At 37.3% G+C, this 23,331-nt stretch overlaps 2 protein-coding genes across 2 annotated transcripts; one reads left to right on the top strand and one right to left on the bottom strand.

Annotated features, from left to right (window-relative positions):
• Positions 1-79: 79 nt before the first annotated feature.
• Positions 80-3,887, bottom strand: LOC105143453 (uncharacterized). Its single transcript, XM_011051804.2, has 4 exons — positions 3,770-3,887; positions 2,746-2,864; positions 2,458-2,674; positions 80-2,071 (listed from the first exon to the last, which is right to left on the bottom strand). The coding sequence occupies exons 1-4, from the start codon at positions 3,770-3,772 to the stop codon at positions 1,877-1,879; spliced, it is 534 nt and encodes a 177-aa protein (XP_011050106.1). The 5' UTR covers positions 3,773-3,887; the 3' UTR covers positions 80-1,876.
• A 745-nt stretch (positions 3,888-4,632) lies between these two features.
• Positions 4,633-23,012, top strand: puf (ubiquitinyl hydrolase 1 puf). The gene is made up of 11 exons (XM_011051805.2): positions 4,633-5,041; positions 6,003-6,099; positions 6,675-7,032; positions 7,111-7,408; positions 7,531-8,277; positions 8,340-15,088; positions 15,280-15,470; positions 15,702-15,879; positions 16,004-16,170; positions 16,343-17,013; positions 17,094-23,012. Exons 1-11 carry the CDS (start codon positions 4,999-5,001, stop codon positions 17,930-17,932), a joined length of 10,338 nt encoding a protein of 3,445 aa, XP_011050107.1. The 5' UTR covers positions 4,633-4,998; the 3' UTR covers positions 17,933-23,012.
• Positions 23,013-23,331: the final 319 nt, after the last annotated feature.

Here is a 23,331-nt window from a genome sequence, read left to right as displayed (position 1 = left end):
TTACATAAATCCTGAATATATCAAAATGTATCGAAAGGTAGAATGAAAATGGAAATAACTTTGCAAATTATATTAAAAATCTGTTATACATATTATTTATTACATTATAGCTTGCAAACAAAGATAAACAGATTAACATCTGTGTAAAACTTACGCAAAATTACTTGTTAATACAATATAATTATACAAATATTTATGTTATTGTACTTTGCACTTACTTGTATTTGATTAATAAGATATCTTTTTCGATTATAAACGCAATTAATTAACATAATGCACCATTAATGACAAACATATAATAATACATAATATACAATATCTCTTTTATCACTTGTTCTGTGTATCAACATAACGAATAACAGAAAATTTTATTGTGAAAATCAATGACTAAAATATATATGACTTACTTCTTTATATGTATCATAAGTATAAGTTTCCATATCTTAATTTTACACGCTCTAATTTTTTATAGCTAAGATATTTCTACATTATACAATATGGTATCGCATAAAGATTGTTTTCCAAGAGTATAATATATATCTTTGTACATCAGTAGAATTGATACGTTAAAGATACAACAGTATCTCCTTAAAGATAGTTAAAGAATCTTATAAAACATTTTTAAAGAAAAATTATTGTAAGATTCATAAAATAATATATATATATATATATATATGTATATATATGTGTGTGGTGTGTGCGCGCGCGCGTTTGTTGTGTGTGTGTATGTGTAGTGTCTAATTGTAAGAGATGCATTGAGTATCGCGTATCCACAGTAGTAAAGCAAGATTATAAATAAAAAAAACAGCCGCTATATAACTGGAACAAATATACAATATCTCGAAAATAACAGATATAAAATTTAAATTTTGTAAACGAATTTGGTTAGATTTAATGTCTCCTATATAGGATATTTATCTATCATTTATTATGCTAACATGATCGAAATTTGATTTGATCATTTTTAATTGCACATTCGACATTTTTCTCTCAATAGATCTTTATATAATACAGATCACTATTTTTTACACAATGCAAATCCAAAATTTTAATTTTTTATCAAAATTTATGATTTGTATTATTACTTTGTAGTTTCTTTGAAGATTCGGAGTATATACATATTTTTATTTTTAAAGTTAAATATATTTTTAATAATTAAAAAGTAAAGCAATTCATTAATGTTTTGATAATTTTTTTCAATAAGAGAGACTTGATCAGAGGTATATCTATATTATACAAAACTCCTGAATATTAAAATTACAGTGAATACTTTGGATACTGCTAGATATCTTCTACATCCCTATAATGTGAATATATATGCATATGTATGTATGTGTGTTGCGTCTGTACACATATATGCATTTTTTCGATTATCTCAATATTATTGCGCTTGCCCAGAACATTTAAAGTATTACTTTCTTCCAAATAGTTTGCTCATTATTAACCATAGACCAGCAAGAAAAAAATGTCCTCATATAATTTGTTCAAATTGAAAATTAACACTGCTTATATACACATATAACGTTACACATAAAGAAATGTAATTCTTTGTGCAACGTTATATTTCTTTTGTTCCGTTTGATTATTTTCTATATTTTTGAGATATTTTGTTCCCTCAGAAAATAGTAGTAATGGACATTGGCATTGAATAATTTTCTTTAATACCGTTAATGAATACTTGAAACGAATAATGTAACATGAAAATATCGTGTTTACGTAGAAAAATGTAATGTTACATTTTACCTCACCCTCTGTCCTTTTCTTTACACGTTTCACTTATAATCTGTTAAAATGAAATGAAAAATTATATGGGAATCATCCGAGCTTGGCGAATGGCGCTTTGAGCGAAAGGATATACTATGTTCCATTGCACATGTCAACAAGGAGGTGGGCTAGATGTTGGAGCTGTGTCTACGGTTGTCGCGGAAGAGGATGCTACTGCAGTTGCCTTATTATCGGTGTTTAATCTCCGCCTGGTGTACATGATTTGTTCCATTAACTCATGATGCGCCTCTAATCGTTCGATGCAATGTAAACATGCAGTCTTTGGTAGCGGGTCATTCATGTTTACCTGTACAAATGCATACAAAATTGTTTTATTATAATTTATATTTCTTTAAATATCAAATTATATAGATGATAAAGTGATTGGTGATAGAAAATAATTTGAAAAAAAGACAGTGTTGATAGTTCTTACAAAATCTGACAATGCCCTGTATTTGTAAAACACATCAGGAGGTGAAGTGGTATAAACTTAAAAAAAAAAAAAACAGGATACCTACATAGTTATATAGACTTGAGATCTTTTTTTTTCTTTTCGTAGATACTTGCATTGTCTCTGGAAAAAGATTCTGTGCAAAGTGCGAGAGGCGGAGATCGATCAAGTTTCGCACCGGGCGAAATGCCTAACGCGGTTCCTGGAAGATTGTGTGATACAGGACGACATGTAGAAATTACCGTAATCGGCAGATAGGTGTTTATCTTCTCGGCGAGTTTCATTCTCTCGCCCTCTTCCCCGTAGATGTGGATCACGAAGCGGTTCATCTTACTGCAAAGCCTGCATATGAACCCCGTGATCACGGCCTTGTCCGTGCTGCCCATCTCCGCGGCGTTCCTTCGACGGCTGCTCCCGCGACGTTCGCACGATTTTAGCTCGCCCTCCGATGCCGCTCGACTGTTGACAGCGCGATTTCTCGCGATCGTAGTTGCAACGAGAGAGAGTATCGGACGTATACGCTTTTTTACCTGGAGATCACTTGGAGTTTGTTTATTGCAGACTCCGTCGAACGCCAGCGCGCTCCGAGCGATGCCTCCATCAGTGCTGTATGCACCGTTCCCCGATCCTCGTACTCTTGTCTATTTTCCTATTTGATTATATTTGGTGTTTATCAGCAAGGGACATAATATAGCCCAGTGACCATTTTATCCTTTGTTTAACATTGACAAATAACAAGGATGCAATGATTCACTATGTTACACTGTGTGTGTCTTCTTAAATAAGAAAGAATCTTTTATTATTTACACATCCTATAGTACTTCGCGTTCCTTTGATCAAACTCCAATTAAAGAGGAGAGAGCACTGAAAAATATCAAATATCTATATTGTTTATTTATCTATTTTTAAATAATTTCTATTGTTTCACACACATTTCAGTTATATAAAATAATTTTTGGATATATTTAAATGCCAAGAACAAGCGATAAACGTACAATCTTATCTATGAATATAGAAAGTTTATTTTATTATACAGTTGTTATTATTATTAAATTTTATTATTTATTTCAATATTATTTTCGATTTTTATTTTTTCTGACTACAAAAGTTTATACTAAAATATGCAAAACTGTAATATTAAAACTATAAACATTACAATTATAAATATTATAATTTTACAACATAAAAGAAAAGGATTGAAAAGAACAGACCCGGATAGCATATTCCATTATATGTTATGATTTCATAATTATATTAATTCTCTTAACTTAATTAGATAATTGATTCAGCCGGCATAATTGTTTAAATTACAATTTCTGTTTAATTTGTTGATCTTTTGTATATAAAATTTAAAAAATTAATATCAACCTTAATAAAATATTGTAGGTATGATTGGACAAATTGCTCGCTAGTGCGATTAATCGGAGTTTGTTCAAAGTTGCCTCCAATGAAATTTGCATAAGATTCAATATTCCATAATTGCTGTATTGCGGAACGCAATAGGAAATTCTAAGAAACAGGGTGCTTGCAGTTTATACATTCCTGATGACTCGCCATTAAATGTTGATTAGAATACAGTTCAAAAGAGATGCGAAGGAATCAGCTGTCGTACATCTGTCAACAGCGACACTCTTCTAAACATGAAGTTTCTTTACAATATCATTTCTTAACTGCTCTCTCTCTCTCTCCCTCCCTCCCCTCCCTATCTCTCCCCCACCCCTCTTCACTCATATCAGGATTTGTTTACATCCTTTACATTGTTGCAAAAGCGCGTGATAAGCCGATGGATTTTTTTTTACAAAATTATCACAGATAAAATAAAAATTAAAGACACGCTTTTTTATTCATTAATTGTTTCGCCTGATATGATACGAATTTCTTATAGATAAAAATACGCTTTAAAGGCTTATCTAATATTCTCAGCATGAAACATATAGAAACGATAAAAGTGCTAAACATAACATAAAAAAACTCAAACATAATATCATAAAGGAAAAAATATATCTTGTATAGCATTGAGATTGAAAAATCCTCTGGAAGGAGGATGAATTAGCTTTTCCACGAGCAAGTAGCGTGAAGAAAATATAGATAATATTTCAAGAAGTATGTACAAAGAGTGAGAAGGGAAAAAGAAGAGAGAAAGAGAGAGAGAAAGAGAGAGAGAGAGAGAGAAGATAACAGTCTCGTTTTAGATTTCAGCCTTCAGTTAGTTTTAGTGGTTTTAGTCCATTCGTTCTCCACTATTCTCTTTACGTTTACGTTGCATCGCGCACGTAACAGATCGCGCGCGCGGCCGCTTCCGGGAAAGTGCAAATGGATTTTTAAATCGCAACGCGCACCGCGGATTCAACATGGTGGCGATCAGCTGTCTTCTGTCACAATGACGTTCGCGACGAGCCCACAAACCGATAAAATTTAATTGACCCGATCGGCGTGGAGCGTGCACGCGTTTACGAACGATCGCAGATACGAAGTCGCGGGCCGCGCAACGGACGGCGACGTGTGACACGTGTCGTCGTCGCATCCGTAACCTTTTCGGAGAGCTGAGCTGAGTGCTGACGAAGGCGACTCCTCCGCGAGGGCGAAGCGACGCGCCTCGCTTGAAGTGAGCGGCGAGTGTACGCACACAAAAAGCAATATGGTGACCGTCAGGGAACAGTCGTGAGCGCACACGGGGGATGTTTAATAATATTTATCGTTGTCGGCAACGTGCGTCGGTGAGCGCGAGTGATGAACTTGACGTGACCGAGGGCCTCTCGCTAGGCTAAAACAATCCGGGCACCATGTGCGATGTGTGCGTCGATTTTCACGATCTTCTGCTCTCCTGTAAGTGGATAATATTGCACCCACAGTAGCGTTGGCTCCCCCCCGCCGATTCTTAACCTATCTGAATGGATTCGCGTTCGCGGCCGAGATCTCGCCGACGGATTTCACCTCCGAAGAAATTAATCTGGAGGAACGGTGAAACGCCGTCGCGACACGTTCTCGCTTCTTTATTATCGAAACGTCTTGTCCGCATGAAATATGATCAAGCGAGGTAGCGTCTTATAACCTTAACCGTCGGCCAAGTCTTTCGTTCAAAGACCGTAGCCGAGAACGTTGAGTCTCGCTTTGTTCTTACCAACGTTTCTACATTCCGTATCATTTTCCTAAATGGATAAATAATTTTTTGTTATAATTTTCAACCGAACGTTACACTGGCGCTTTTTGAATTACGAAGGAGTTTTCGAACAAAAGCAGCACGTTTTCTTAGGTCTTTCTACCTGTGTAGATTCACTTTAATCTTGATTTATAATATATTTTTTATGTTTTTCTAGCTCTTAGAAAAAGATGAAGAGCGTTAAACAAGTTAAAGTTAATCCACATTGGTAGAAATGTGAACATTAGACACGTGGGTTGTATAACGATTCCGAAGCTCGTCGGAAAATCTTGTAGGTTCGAAAACATTCATTCAATCAGCATTGTCGGAAATTCTCCACTGGAGATTTTACGATTTATCTTTTGATACTCTAAAGCGATATTGACTGGTGTTCGTAATTTTCTAAATTCATTCGTATAAACTTGTTGAATGAATTGTTTAATTTATTTATTTGTAAAATTTAAATTTTATATTTATTATTTTTGATATTGTATATTTGTTGGATAACCTAATATTGTACGTTTCTTTATTTATGTCACGCGAGATGAAAAATTATCTGATAAAAAAAACATATTCTTTTGTGAATAGTATTTTAAAGTATTTGTACCGATTTTCTTTGTGAGTAATAAAGATAAATTATTTTTTTAGATGACGAACGTTCGTCGAAGGAGCAAGATGCATTGGCAACATTGTATGTAACAGATGTGGACACAACGTTGCATTATGTTAATCAGTGGGTGCAAAGGTATATTGTTGGATTTAATTAACTTTAATACTTTTTTTTATGTTTTTGCTTGTTAATTTTTTCACAAAACTAAGAATAATATATCGATTTATTGGAAGGACAGAAAGAATAATTTAGTATTAAAGAATAAAAGGAGTATCTAATTAAAATGTAAATAAAGTAATCAAGATATTGATAAAAAATCCTTACATCTAGACTATTTTTTTTATAGACTATTATTTTAATTTGTAAATTAGAAACACTAAAATAAATTATTATTGTACTGTAAAATCCTTGCATATTCTTAGTTAGATTTTATATTATTTCTCACGCTGAGAAATGAAATTTTTTATGTGTAATACAGTTTTATTACATAAATTAATTTGTCCAGAATGTTATAAATTGGCTAAGAATCTGTGGAAAAGTTGTTTCAATAAGTTAATTAAAATCATATCTTCACTACCAATATTTTTGTAATGAATATTTATTAACTCCTCACAATGAAAGGGTTAACTTTTATAATTATTTTTATATGCATTATTATCATAAATATTAATCACGCAATATCATTATTTTTATGATTTCTTTTTTTCTAGACAATGTATGTGCTGTTACCGCGAAATTAAAAATTTTGATCGATTTATAAGGCTAACTCAGAGTGTCGTGCTCTGTACGTTACAACAATTGCAAGTTATACAGCAAAATGAACAGCAGGGAGATGTGGCTAAGGAGACGCCTAAGGATGGAAAGGATGAGGAAGAGAAAAATAATAAGCGAAAATCTAACGACAATGCAGAGCACGCACAAGTGGAAATTCAGACGAAACAAGGATTGTGGTCTCAATATGAAAAGGAAAGATTGTTTCATCTACTTTCGAAAATTTTTTTACTCAATTTCCCTCTCTATATTGCAATGAAACACGGCGGTGTAATTAACCCTTTAGCTCCCGTCAAGGTAAAAACTTTTGTTCAATTTATTACTTATCTGCATTCTAGATCGATTAATAATGTTGATTATTTTATAAATTAATAGGACGAAGGTGGTTACTGCGAGCCGCACGACCCCGAAGTACCGGCGCCTTTGATCCGCGCGGTATCTATATTTTGCCATCAAGGAGGCTTTAATTTGGTATCCGCTTGTTTCGACATGGAAAGCACACTGCCTGTTAGCCTTGCGCATTCTATGGTTGCAGTTATTTGTAATCTGAAACTTTGGTTAAACTATGCCAGTGTCATTCAACTGTTTATACCATTCCGCAGTCGTGTTATGAAATACATGTGTCGTTTAGAGGACAAGGAATTGCGTACACCAGCTGTTAGGACCATGGCAGGTATGTTTCTGAAATTAAAAATATATTATACATGTGTACTGTATTGTTGATTCGCATTTGCGAATATATAAACTAATTCTTCATTTTTATATGAATATCTACGTTTCTTGTTGCATGTTTAGATTTTATGTGGACTGCTGTGAAGGATCCGATAGACTCTGTATTACCAAGTTTCGATCGTGATGGGCTTGACTTGGCATTTAAATATTTTACTAGTACAACTCTGACTATGAGGCTGGCTGGAGTAGCTCAAATAAATGCTCACATTACCGCGTCTAATGAGGTCTGCAACAACGAGGCTGTTGCCGAGGTCGAACAAGTGGGACACGCGCTTGCTGCTTGGCTGACCGAAAACAACATCATAGCTCATATATTTGGACCAAACTTACACGTAGAGGTTATTAAACAGAGTCACATTATATTAAGCTTTTTGGCTATGGAAGGTAGAATTACATCCTCGGACATGGATACTATGTGGCAAGCGGCACAGTTGAAGCATTGCGGCCGTCCGGTATATGATCTGTTGGCGCCTTTGGTCAAACATTTAGCTCCTACTCCTGTACTTCACTTGTACTCTCTGCTAGGCAAATTGGAACCTAAAGATCACACAGAACAGAGTTTGTTTCTTGCATCAGCTTTAATCAAATTTATTTGGACATCCGGTCGCTCCGCTTATCCAAGAGGTTTAGTAATGAAGAACAGAGAAATTTTAAGGAGTACCGGAAGTGGAGTCGGTGGAAGTAGCAGCAGTGATCCAAGCGGAATGGATGGTAGCAGTCCAGAAGATGATGAAGAGGAACCTAGTCCAACGTTATCAGATGGACCATCACCTAGAAAGCAACCCAGAGGCTACAGCAGTGATGGCGAAGGTACGTAACTCGTTAAATGAAATCTTGGTTTGTTTGTTTACATTTTGTTTGTATACTTGTAGGACATTATAAAGGAAAGGATCTGACAACCACCACTATCGAATCAAGTCTCAATGATATTGAAGGTCTGAATTCCGATAAGTTTGAATGTAACAGAGAATTAACCAAGGACTCCTCGACGAATGTTATTCGAGATGAGGTAAAGAGCAAACAGAGCGGATCTGACGCTGAAGCGGACACGGAGAAGTCTAATACGGAGGAAATGTTTGTACATGAGAAGAAAAAGCGAAAAATTCTGCGCAAACGAAAGAGACCACAGAAGCGCTCTTTAAGTGCCGTTGAAAAAACCTTGGAAGATATCGTTGGTCAAGATACGAAATCAAAAGATCTTCTCGTAGATGGGAAAAGCAGAACGGAAGATATGCTAAATAGTAGTCTAGATGCTTTGGCCTCCTTGGACGAGCCAAAAAGCGTCGACGCATTGGATCGCGTTAAGCAACAAGCAATGGCTTTAGATCCAAATGAACAACAAGTTCCAACCACGGCAGCTTTATTGAGACGCAATAAAAATAAATATATGTCTATAGTAGGATATAACGTGGATCGAACGGCCGATTCGGGAGACAGTTCGCATGATGAGGATGATAGCGATGTAGCGGGTGTACTCGCTGCTGCGGATGGTCCTGGCGCGGTGATATCTGAGCTTGCTGGTTTAGTGCATGCGTCTGGTCCTACATTTTTACCTTCAGGATTGGATGAGATGCTCTCCGACGAAGAGGGTTCCTATAGCAGTAGAATATCGAACAAAAGTGAAAAAAACATGGCCGACTTTGACGGCGAAGAGAGTGGTTGCGAAGAGGAACTGGCACAATTAGCCGCTCGCCATTTAACTGCTATCCAAATGCAAGCTTATCATCCTCATCATTCACACTCAACTATGACGATTAGAAGATCAGTCTGTCAGCAGTCGCAAGTGCGAACCGCTCGACAAGCGGCCACGAGATTGAGCTCGCAGTTTAATTTGGATACAGTTTGCAAACCGGGTAACACGCTGTTATGGGATCTACTTCAAGATGATAAGATAGGTCAACTAGGAGAAGGTCTAGCCTTGGAAGCGGAAAAAGCGCTATGTAATCTTTTATGCTTCAATGTTGATCGCTTGATTCCAATGAAGTTTATAGAAGGCTGCTTGGAGAATTTGGCGACCAATCGTTCCGTGGTTATATCTTTAAGACTATTGCCAAAATTGCTCGCAAGTTTTCAACAATTCGGTGCGATGGACGCGCATACGATTACAACCTGGGCTGATCGTGAACGTGGCATGATGAAACATTTCTTTAACAATTTGAAAACTTACACCGGTATAGGACCGAAAAGTAATTTATATTCGCATCAAACAGAGATACAAGTTAGATTGCAATTTCTGTCATCAATATTCTCGCCATTGGGTTCACCCGATTGTTTTCGCTTGAACCTAGAACAAGTAGATATATTATGGCAATGCTTGTCACAGGATCCGGTTTGTGCAGATGAACTCTTCAGTTGGTTGCTCAGCCAAGCAAAATCTACGGAGCAGCATGCTTTAGGGATGGATACGTTGAAACACCTGTGCATGCGCAAGTTACCGAGTCTACCACCAGAAACCATCAGTATGACAGGCCTGAGTCTGTTTCAACAATTGTGCAACCTGGCACGTTTGGCAGCAGCGCATATGGATAGACCACTTAGGGATATAGATTCGGTAGGCATGGATTTTCTTTGGCGAATTGCCCTGAAAGCGAAAAGCACAGATGTCAGTATGGCAGCTATACAATATCTCAACGGCTATTACATGTCACGACAGCTGACACAAGAGGCAGAATTTGTATCGCAATGCATGACGCATCTTGCGGCGGCCAGTGCCGATCTCGAAACTAATGAGGAAGCAAGTCTACGATGTATACAACGCGCTTTGCTCCTATTGAGGACGCATTTGGAAGCCTTTCGAAAACGATACGCCTATCATTTGCGTCGTTGGGTATTGGAGGGCAGAGGTGCTGCCAGTCACGTAGCCATGAACACATCTGAGAAAGGCCAACAATTAAGAATTTTTGTGCAACCCGCTGGTATACCGGAGAAGACGAGTTTCACTCTTCTTAATACCGACTATGTAGCGGATTTGAGAGCCGAAGTCGCTAAATGGTGGGACGACACGCAGAACGCTCAAGAAAAATCAGCAGTTTCCGCAAACGCCGTTCAAAATGGTGGGTCAGTCTTAGGATCATTGCTTACCGATGGTCCTATCAGGATGATTACCCAAGGTCAGGAATTGACTATCGAATTTGACGAGAAAACCTTACAAGAGATGGGCTTCAAGGATGGGCAATTGGTATTCATTTCACCCGGCGCTAGTAGAGGGAATGGTGGCCGTTGTAGCAAACGAGATATGGATTCGCCCTCGTTATTACCACCTCCACCTAGAGAGTCTTTACCGACTTTATTATTACTTCGACCGCAGTATTTCGAGCAACTGTTTACGCTTATGAGAACACTCAGCGCCATGAAAACGACAGTGAAAGGAGGCCAAGAAATTCCTCATACAAAAGCACAAGTACTCTCGAGAAGAGTTTGGGACACACTTACCTTATTACCCACAAGTCCAACATTGTTGCGAGGTTTCCAGAAACTCGGCGAAACTTCTCTTCAAGAATTACTTGATCCAGCGAGTCCGCAGAAGTTGATGTATTCACTTTACATAGTCGAGTCCCTGAGTCGACGAGGTGCAACGAATCAGCCATCGTCTAGTAATCCCACTGCATCGACGACGATACACGAAGGTGGTGGCGACGCGGACGACAATCATGACGATAAGGAAAAAGATGTGGCTTGGTCTACCTTATTCGTGCAGTATGGTGGACTCCGACATCTTTTTGATATCTTTATGTCAGGTTGTTTGGAGCAGGGAGATGGCAGTGAGTGGCAACAGGATTGTCTCGCTAGTCTATTGAAGCAACTTTGTTATCTCGGTGTCATAAAAGAAGAGAAAAAACGTAACAAAGCGGACAAGCCATTGCTAGTGCCTAAGCTGAGCGAAGCGATGTTAAAAATGATGAACGTCGACACAGTGATGCCAAGAATAACAAGCATTTTAAATGATGCTTCGTTACCGCTTGATCCAAATCACTACAAGACTGGACTTTTTGGTCGATCTCAAGTGATACATTATGCCATGGCACTACTAGTTTGTTGGGTGCACAGTGATCCGGTAGTCAGACAATATTTGTTTTCGTCATCCGAACCGTTTGGGAAAACGTGGCTACGCAGATTGATATTGGAAGATCCTGAGCCGGCAGTGAGACGCGAAGTATGTACGGCTCTATACAGATTATGCTTGGGTAGCACTGGCGCCCAAGATAGCTCAGATGATAGCTCAGATCAGATGCCAGGATTGATTGTACCCATGTTAAATACTTTACTGGAGCATCTTGTGATCGCCGAAGCTATGCAACCTTCTCATCGCAAGCCAGATTTACCACTGCATCTACACACTGTTTTAGATGAAGGAAAGGAACCTTATGGACCAGCTTGCAAGGACTATTTTTGGTTGGTATGTCGTTTGGTAGATTCTCTTCCGGACGAAGCAATTCGAGAAAGTTCAGCGGATGACACCTCCGGTACTACGGTCGATCTCGAAGCGTTGGCCATCCGGGTAATTGACTCCGTGCTCAACAGAGAACATCTAGAGACGCGACATAACACGGTGGAAGATGACGCTCTGGTTGGACTGATCAATCTCACATGTAACATAATGACGCACAATCCACCCTGTAAGCAGGGTAAGATCGGTCAGAATTTATTAAATCAAGTGTTTGATTTCTTGTTCGCCTTGCCTAGTCCACGAAGTAAACATGTACCCAAATGTAAAAGCCAGGCATCCAGATCGGCGGCTTTTGATCTTTTAGTCGAGTTGGTGAAATCTGCGCCTGACAATTATAGGATTTTACATGAAAAGCTCCTTGTCCAACATCGTCCAGGACCACACTCCCCGTATCCGTGGGATTATTGGCCTCACGAGGATGGACGTTCGGATTGTGGCTATGTAGGCTTGACAAATCTGGGCGCGACATGTTATATGGCTAGTTGTATGCAGCATCTATATATGATGCCACAGGCGCGCATTTCTATACTGGGCGCTGATTGTAGTCGTGCGAATAAGCACCAGTTGACTTTACGAGAATTACAGAGAATGTTCGCTTACTTGTTGGAGTCGGAAAGAAAAGCGTATAACCCAAGAAGTTTTTGTCGCGTATATACAATGAACCACGAGCCACTCAACACTGGTGAACAGAAAGACATGGCCGAATTTTTTATCGATTTAGTTTCCAAATTGGAGGAAATGACGTCCGACCTGAAGAATCTGGTCAAGACATTGTTCTGTGGCGTGATATCTAACAATGTCGTCTCGCTTGATTGCGAGCACGTTAGCAGAACTTTGGAGGAGTTTTATACCGTCCGATGCCAAGTAGCAGATATGCGGAATCTTTATGAGAGCTTAGACGAAGTTACAGTCAAGGATACGCTGGAAGGCGACAACATGTACACGTGTTCGCAGTGCGGTAAAAAAGCGCGTGCCGAGAAGCGAGCATGCTTCAAGAAGCTACCCCATATATTGTGTTTTAATACAATGCGCTATACTTTTAACATGGGTACCATGCTAAAGGAAAAAGTCAACACGCATTTTAGTTTCCCACTTAGATTGGATATGTCCGGTTACGTTGAGAAAAAACTCATGCCACAACACTATCAGGATGAGAAGAAAGCAGCATCCGAAAAGAGAAAATCCGAGAACGATGGACATTCTAAATCGGACGACGCAGAGAAAGAAGAGGAGGATGTGGAACATTATCAATATGATCTGATCGGCGTGACCGTTCACACAGGAACAGCGGACGGCGGGCATTATTATAGTTTCATCCGAGATCGTACATCACCCAACAAAGACAAATGGTTTCTGTTCAATGACGCCGAGGTCAAACCATTCGATCCGAATCAGATCGCGGCCGAATGTTTTGGCGGTGAGATGACTAGCAAGACGTATGATTCAGTGACAGACAAGTTTATGGACTTTAGCTTTGAAAAAACCAACTCGGCGTACATGTTATTTTACGAATGGTGCGCCAATCCTGGTGAGCAAGCAAAAGAAGAAGAGGCGACTGTTTCGAGTCCAGCCACTGATAACACTGATAATACCGGACGATCCTCGTTGTCTTCCTTGGTGCGCAATAATATGAATAAATTACCACCACTAGAACTCAACAAGGAGCTCGAAGATTGGATTTGGCAGGACAACATGCACTTCCTACAAGACAAAAATATATTTGAACATACGTACTTCGGATTTATGTGGCAGGTATGCGGCTACATACCACAGACGTTACTCTCCGTACAGCCAGATATCACGGAGATGTCTGCGGAGTTATCCACGTCCTTCTTCATGGAGACGTTCATACACGCCAAGGAGAAGCCGACGATGGTGCAATGGGTGGAATTACTGACGAAACAGTTTAACGGCTCGGCTGGCGCATGTGCGAGATTCCTCGAGCGGATGGCCGGTAACTCGTGGTGGCCTATTCAGATTCTAGTCAAGTGCCCTAATCAGATGGTTAGGCAGATGTTTCAACGGCTATGCATTCATGTGATTCAACGATTACGCGCTACACAGGCACCCCTGTACCTCCTCTGTGATGAAGAAAATGATGTCAGCACCGTTGGCACACGATCTTGCGTTACGCGTTTCGTCAGAATGTTATTGTCACTCATGGAACACGCCAAGCAACACCTTAAACATCTCACCGAGTACTTTAGCTTCTTGTATGAATTCAGTAAGATGGGCGATGACGAAGCTGTTTTCTTAATTAGAGTGCAAGCCATTTCCACGATGGTAAATTTTTATCTCGGACATAAGACGCATGAGTTCGTCGACGCGGTCAGCGAAGAAGAAGAAGAGGAGGAGATCGTGACCGTGCCTTCGGAAAAACTCCGACCCGCTTCTCTAGACAAGATGATTACGCTGATAGCATATTTGGTCGAACGCAGCAGAGGACAAGATCATAGATTGGCGCTATCGCAATCGGATCTAAGTGCTGTAGCGGGCGGCAAAGGCTTTCCCTTTTTATATCAGCAGACGCGAGATGTTATAAATCTCACTCAAACAAGAAATTTGATTCATTCGTTGTGCCGTTGGAATGATAGATTGGCAATACATGTAGTAACAATGATATTTCAGGCGATAATGAAGCATACTGATGTGTGCCAACCATTCTTCAAATTGTTGACGCTACTGACAGAAAGTTCAGGATTGAGCGGACTGCCTTGCATGACTCAACTGATTCTCGGTAGAGTATGGGAAGCGGCAAGAGTCGCTCCGCACGGTGCACTCGAGTGGCTAGCTCTCGCAGTTACGAGGAGTAAACTTGCTCACGCCTGGGTACTGCAAGAGCTCAATACGTGGCTACAACATTACCTTCTCGAGCACTCCAATCAAAGAGTTCGCTCGGCCGCTGCTTTTTTGTTGGTATCCTTAGTTCCGTCTACGCATTTTAGACAGGGTTATCGTACCGCTCATCGTCTTGGTTTAGGCTGCAATACGTCTAGAGAACTTCAACTATCGCCTGAAGCTACTTTGATATTACATCAGATATTCACGGCACTCTTGAGGCTGCTTCAGCCCGCACGACATTACATCGACATACAAACTCACGGTACAATGAAGCTCACTGCCTACTTCGCATTGCTCACATACTGCGTAGTCTCTAAGACCGAAAAATTAATGGTGAGTAAATCGACACACACACACACACACACACACACACACACACACACACACACACACACACACACACACACATATATACAAATGACCTTAGTTATATATATAGTATATATATATATATATATATAAGTTATCCTATAGTTTCAGCAAGAAAGATCAACAAATTTAACATATGTATGCTTGTTTTGCAGTTCGGCCAATATCTTAACGATCTATGGACACTTTTCCATCCAAAACTATCGGAACCAAGCATTCCGGTGCATCATAATAAGCAAGCAGTACTTTTGTTCTGGTATCACGTCTGCTCCGATTGTCCAGAGAACGTTGCTATGATACTTCACAATCCGCACATAACTAAAAATATAGCATTTAATTACATATTGTGAGTATTACAATCTTGTCTTTACGATCTTTTTATTTGTTTGTATATCACAGCAATTTTGCATCGATGTTAAAATTATTGTACATTATTTGAGAATAATATGCAATAACGATATGAAATATTACATCGTTTTTGCATATTATTCCTAAAGATTGTAATAGAATGCGAAGAGTTAACATTCAACGTAAAATACTTATTATATTTCTAGTGTTATTTTTTTATTAATTTCAGAGCTGATCACGAAGACCAAGATGTCGTGTTATTTAACAGAGTTATGTTACCCGCATATTATGGTCTTTTGAGGCTTTGCTGTCAACAATCGCGTACATTTACAAGACAATTAGCCGCACATCAGAATATTCAATGGGCTTTTAAGAACATCACTCCCCATCCTACTCAGTATTCAACTGTAAGCTTTTCGTAAATTAAATCTTGTATCAGAGACGGGTATTTGTTTATAAATTCTGATTCATTATTAAGATAAAGTTTTATTCCTTCTAATATGATACTTTATTTCCTTTTTCTATATACAGGCAGTGGATGAATTATTTAAATTGATGCAATTGTTAGTCGCGAGGCATCCTGATCAAACAGAACAAGAAGAGGCAGAAATCGCGTCATTCAGAAGAGGCACGCTGTCCTCCTATTTACAAGGACTCGATGGTCGTTCGTGTTGGGCAACTCTCATTTCTGCTTTTCGGTATGTAGAAATATCAATAACTAGATTTTAATTACGGAAAATGTTAAAAGATGTGAACGATACGATATAAATATATTCTAAATGAAATATACCCTAGATGACATTGATTTGATGTTAACATTACAAGTCAAAAAGTCTTGATACATAATGACTATCTATTTTTGTTCTTTAGAATTCTCATTGAATCGGATGACGATCGTTTGTATGTTGTGTACAATGGTGGCTTAAGTATGGCTCTCGAAGCTTTTCATATGCTACATATCATGTATCACGAAGCGACGGCATGTCACGTTGCCGGCGATCTGGCAGAATTAATCGCTATTATTGTCGAACTCGTACGATGCGTTCGTACCGCAAGGGACGGACCGGACGCTAGAAACATTTTGGCTAATTGTAAGGAATGGCCCGATATATTACGTAAACTGGCGACACTACTGAACACATACAACCCTCCGGATATGAGAAATCTAGCTATAGACCTTTTGAAAGAGCTGGTCATGCTCGTTCCTGCCGAAGCAATATTGATCCTAGCACCGTTGCTCTCACACTGCCACGCAGCTCTTCAAGAGTCTCATGCTGCTGTTCCTCCCGGGCCGTACCTCCCGAGAAGGTCTACTCCGCCCGGAAAGATGCCTACGAGACCCGCCAGGCCAATGGTACAAATGGCGGTACCTCATTCTCAGTTGGAGGCGTCAAAAGGAGTAGATCCGGAGTATGACAGCGCTCTGCTTGAATTTTATTTACCTTATCACGAGCTCATAGACGTAATGTGCAGATTAGCAATTAATAACGATTGTATGACAGATTCGTTAGTGAATTTAAGCGCTATGCTTGGATTCGAAGGTGAGTACACGATACAAGATGACGCGCGTGAGTATGCGATTGTGATCCGTTGTGAATCCTGATTTATTTTATACTTGCAGGTGTACCTTTGCACTTGGCTCTGTTTCCGAGGCTATGGTTGGACGTGCATGCCGCTACGCACATAGACAGAAAGCACATCGCATCTCTCCTTTGTTCTTCCTACACCGTGGATTATGTGGATGCTGTATTACTGGACGAGAGATCGTCTTTGGGAGTACCGGCAATACACGCCTTCCTCAAAACTTTCTTTCCGAAGCTGGCAAATCATGTGTTGACTGAGCAAACATGTTTGCTCATCGACAATCTAGTTAGCTCGCTGACGACGATGGTGGAAGCAGTGGATGTTGAGGCATCGGCGCATAGACTGACTGGTGATTTGCGCGCCTTGGCTCTCGTTTATAGCAGTAGCACAAGACTGAAACCACCCTCCAGCTTGCTACCGGCTTTAGAGACCTTATTGTCGCGAACTCGGACTATTACAGTGCAGGAAAATAGTTCATCGCCAGAAATAGAAACGCCCTCCAAAAGACGGAAATTGTGCAACGATAGCGAGCCGACCGACACGGATCTATGTGCGCCGATTAAGGACATCGACACGGAGAATAACATCTCCGAGACAGAGATGGACAAAGCGGACGCAACAAACGATACAATGTCTTCCGATTCCGGGGACGATAAGGTCGCCGCCACCGTTAGACACAAGTCGGGCAATGTTCAGGCGGAGGCTATCGCCACTAGCATCAGCGATTCTGTGTCGCCGCCGAGTTTGGTTACCACCGCTAATAGTTGTACAAATCAATTGCGTTGCTCGTTGACCAACGTCTCGTGGCTCGAAATGCTGGAGAAGACCATTGTCGATCTTCAAACGATCGTGCAAGTGCAAAGCAAGAATAATTAATCGCGTGTGATCGGTGGGATGCAGGCGGAGTGCTCTCTAGACAGCGTAACGTACGGAACTAACGACCAATTCTACGACCTGTAACTGCATGTGATCCTTTATGCCGATAGAATTTAAACGGTGTGTCTTCTGCGCTCCTTCGAAATCGGATATAACTTAGTACATATTGTATCGTATGTATATGTATCTCGAAGCCGCGATTTACTTTCCAAATATAGGAGAATAAGATATTTTCGTTACTCGACATAAGTTACATTCAAATATGAAGTCGGGGAGTTGCGTATCGCCGTCGTATCTGGACTTGAATAATTTTCTCATCTAAACGTTCGTTAGTGCTGTGAGATACAATTACTCGTCTCTCCTGGCAGAAGTACGATGCGCGCACTTCAATGTGCAATAACATCGTAAACCATCCAGTATTCCGAAAGCGCAATGTGTGTGGTCTTAATTAAACTTTAAGATACTTTAAACACGCTATATCTCTCAGAAAATTGTGTTGATATCCTTAATTATTTCGATGATTTCGCGCTATATTTGTGTACGAAAGGAATCACAGGGTTTTAAGAAATTATTAAAGTAAACATATAAGAGAAATACATTTGATAACTGGTCAAAATTTCTTTTTTATATACTCGTCGCTAATTTTTTGTTCGTTCTTTTGTTCATTTTGACGTATGTACAATGACGATATATATCGTGATAAAAATCAATATTCCATATATCAGTTTTCGACAGGAATTGTCTCTCAACAATTGTGGTATATCGAAATTTTTACTTCAAACATTATTTTTTAAAACTATTTTTTTCAAACATTATTTTCTAAAATATCTTTCCAAGATCATACCATCATATTTTACCTCATTCTGTAACATCTATTTTATTTGTATTATCTATTTGTCAATAATCTAACGATTTCCGAAAAAATTTGTTAAATCTTTGTCAATCTTCTGAGCTGTTTTGCCTTCGATGCAAAAACAAGTATTTCTGTTGACGCGCAATCGATCGGTAGGAAAGAGAGATAAAACGAGAGAATTTATTAAGACATATGAATAATTATGATTAGTTTGAACTTAATGCAGAACTTGATCCACACCGAAGAGATCTGTAATTCATGCGGAGTGTTAGAAATCTAAGTTCTTAAGGAATTGACAACGTAGAATTGTAACGAAATTTGCTAGCGTATTTATTTATTTTCAATACGGCGCGTTTTGGTGGTAGTCGTGTGATGGTATCATGCCTCACTTCGTTCTCGCTGTTCGCGCCGCTTACTTATGCTAAGCTCAAAATCGTCGCAGATGCTTGTTGCAACCAATTACAACTTTTCTACAACCACCGGCCGACTTTCTCAAAATTAAAGACATCTCACATCACAAATGAACAATCACTCGTGAAAAACTTCCAATAAGTGCTAAACATTCAAGCTGACATATCTATTTCCCATTCAAGATACACTGCAGTCATTTTCAGCACATAGCGTTTTCATTATCGTCGAGCTTTACCGATTAAAATGGCACTAAGATAGCATCTCGTCCAATCCTGAGTATTCGCTGTACTCATTGAATTGAGATGGCAAAAGCCAGAAATTGCGTTAATCATATTGTTCAATCACATTTTACAAAAATGTACTGATCCATAGTAATCATTATCCTCTATGATCCATCATGTAAGCGGGGCTAATAATTTATATAAATCATTTTATCGTTTCTAAAATTTAATGACGTGTCTTTTGCGCTCCTTCAAAATTGAATGTAACCCTTAATAATATTCTTAATGTAGGTACAAAGAAATTTTTCACATTTATTTAGTTTTTTTACTTATTGTTTTTCTACTTATATGTATTTCTTTACAATAAATATTAAACAAGATTGGAAAAAAAATATATTAAAATACAAAATAAGAATATAAATAATTCCAAAATATGTTGAGATGAATTAATTCTGTTATTTTTTTTTCTCATATTATAAATTTACGAAATAGCCTCCTTTATACGATTACACAAATTAATTATAAAAATTCTGTAGAAATCACGTTCGATTCCATTTGATCTCTAACTTTACTTCATTTAGTACCAAACGATTAAGGAGATAAACAGGATTTGGTATATTTTGGTATCATCGAACACAACGAAAAAACTAATTTATCTCGATTATAGGATACACGAGAGAAGAAAGATTGACGTAATTTCTCGCTTATGACGCTATGATAGTCGTAATAAATCGTGTAGTGAGCCATACTCGTAATCAAATGCAATTTATCAGAATCGATCAAGAATTTGAAAAAAGCTTGCAGAGAAGATGTATGAATAAAGGAGATGCGCTGATTATCTTTCAACCCGGCGTTATCAAGGTGACAAACCCTACATTATAAACATTATTATTTTCATAATCGCTGTCTATCGTTGTAATTAAAAAGTTTAATACTTTTAAATCGTATAGTGAGCCAAATTATTAATATGTTTCAGATCCAAGCATGAAACGTGATTAAAAATATATAGCAAAAATTTCATGTTATTACGATTTGATCTTTTAAATCATTGGGGTTTAATGAATTTCATCTCAGTAATTATTCTGTCACATGTTTTTACCTTGATAGCGTTGACGGAGAACTTTTCCTGCATCAACGCTCTCGTTCTCTAAATATTTCATAAGCGATTCTGCATGCGTTCCAGATTCAAGAACACAAACGCACGACGATCGATAGGCAAAACGCTTATCCGCTTGACGCATTGTATAATTATCTTAAATGTCGCTACATTTCGATGTACTTGTAACGAAAATGAAGGAGGAATGGAAAGAATGTTGGCTCTTTCTCTCTCTCTCTCTCTCTCTCACGCTGTCTCTGTCTATCTCTGCCTCTTTCCAGGCGATGCGATCACTTTTATCATATATATATTCGACAATCGATTTAAATGTATCGCATGTACGAACTCATATGTGATGAGCTTTAATCATGGCACGATCATGTAATAAGGCATTATTCCCAATTAGCACACAATATTAAAAAAATATTTTGAAATATTTATTTCAATAGTTAAAAAATTTAGTTTAAAAATATTAATAAATATTATAAAATATATTTCATTCTTCAAATATATTTCATTTTTCAAACATTTATTTAGTGTAAAAATATTAAATGAATATTAAAAAATATTTTTTTAATATTGTGTGTTGATTGAGTTTATTCTCTTTAGTTATGTTCTTGTACGTTTTCTGTGTTTGAGATTAGAAAAGGAAATATCTAGTGCAAGCAGGATTATGGGCAAAAAAAGAAAATCTGCGATTGCGATTAAATTTCACGACCTGTACATTTATATTTGACTAACTCCTAATAAGATCAATACGTCGAATCGGTTGGTTTTAATTAATGCATCAACCTTACGATGTGCAACATTTTCACAGCTCCGTGAATATTTGTCTAGTGAATACACCATTTATATCCATCTTTGCAACATTACTAAGGATACCTGCATGTGTGTACACGTGCATACATTCACACAAACACTCGACAGACTTTAATTCTGGAGCTGAATAGTTTCACATCGATTAGATCTTAATGACGTATATAAGGTGTATCCCAAAATCAATATTTTTTTTAACAACAATTTCTTTGACCAATATCGCATTTGTTTTTTTTAACAAAAACATTTAAAAGACAATGTCATCTAAAACAATTTTCGAGATATCATGTATAATAAATTCCAATTAAATCTCTATAAAGGAAAACCATCCAAAATTGAAAATATAATTTCGTTATCTTGACTTTCTTCACAGTTCGCGAGAAGTTTCTCTTTATAACTCTTTTACAACTTGAAAATTATTGATATCTCGACATTTCCATCAATTAAAATACATTTACATTTTACAAACTAACAAAAAAATGTATTATCAAGTGTACATTTAGTGATTTTGGGATATTTATATATACATTGTATATGTATATAGAATGTTCCATTTTAAATGCCTATGTAAAATATATATTGAGAGAATAATATATTAAATTTAGTAAATATATTAAATATTTTGAGAATAAACCATTTTTTAAATAAAAATTCAAGAAATTGCTTGGTTTAAAATAGAACATAATAAAATACATAATAGAACATAATAGAACATAGAAATAACGTAATTTAATTTTTCTAAACGTTGAAAAGATGCTCAATATCTTTTTCGATACTTTGAATAGGCATTTAAAATGGTACGTACTGTATATTTCGATTTAACAAAAGCGAGATTTAAGCCACATTTATCTGTAAAGAAAGCATCTGTAAAAGCATTTACAAGTACTGTAATGAAACTGTGCGATAATAGCACATTAGCGCCTTTGTGCCCTCCGCATTGTGATGTCGGGAACGATTTGTAAACGTATGAAAACAAAAGGCATTCGCGATGACGTGATTATCAAGATTGTATAAAAAAATATTTGAGCGTGTTGTTGTGGATACTTTTTACTTTCCCGGTTCGCGATTCTATCCATTTCTCACTACGGAATTCTCATCGAAATCATCTCGCCAGATCTTCAATGTGCATCTAACAAATATTCATTTTCCGTATTCATTATCTCATTAAGATATATAATTTTTCGAGCGATAAACAATAAAAGTCTCTTCATTTAAAAAATAAAATGCCTGTTCTGCTATGCAACCTGCATTAGAAATATAACAGTATATTTTGTGTATTGTATTTTATGTTATTGCGTACGTATTTATGACGCTAATAGCAAAAATAGAATGTGATCTATTCCGTTTATTATAGATCTGGGAAACGGGTGTAATATAATGTGAAATTCGAGAATGAAATATAAAATTTTACGGATCCTGAAAAAATTTTTCTTAGAATTCTTCATAGATATAATTTTTTAGAATTTCCATAATACATAATTCTTTGGAAAATTTGTCTTACAAATTTTTAATACGAATTAGAACATTTTTCAAAAGCGTTAAAAAAATCTATATCTCTGCTAAATTTAACTCATTCCAGAATTCTTTAGATATACATATGTAAATTCTGAAAATTCTAAGATTTCTAAGATTTTATTTTTAATTTTTTTAATTAAACAATATACGTACGTTTTATTTAAACAATTACATACACTGTGTGCTTATTTTTGTAATCAATGTGTCATTTATAATATTCCTTTATTAGCAGAATTTATTATATTTCTGCTCACCTTTTGCTAACAAAATTTATAACACACTTTGCAAAACTTGTTTTCGATAAATTTAGCTATAATAATTTAAATTTTTCTCGCTTTTGTTAAACTTAAAATATATCTAATATATCTACTTATAATATATCCATTTCATATATTTTTATTTTTTCATATATTTATTTTACATTTTTTATTTATATGTTTATTAAGTTTACTTCAATGAGTGTATATTAATTCAAATATAAAGAACA

The sequence above is a fragment of the Acromyrmex echinatior genome, chromosome 2, assembly GCF_024713525.1.
Source record: "Acromyrmex echinatior isolate Ae372 chromosome 2, ASM2471352v2, whole genome shotgun sequence".
In the NCBI taxonomy this organism is placed as follows: domain Eukaryota; kingdom Metazoa; phylum Arthropoda; class Insecta; order Hymenoptera; family Formicidae; genus Acromyrmex; species Acromyrmex echinatior.
This window is presented reverse-complemented; position numbering and strand designations above follow the sequence as displayed.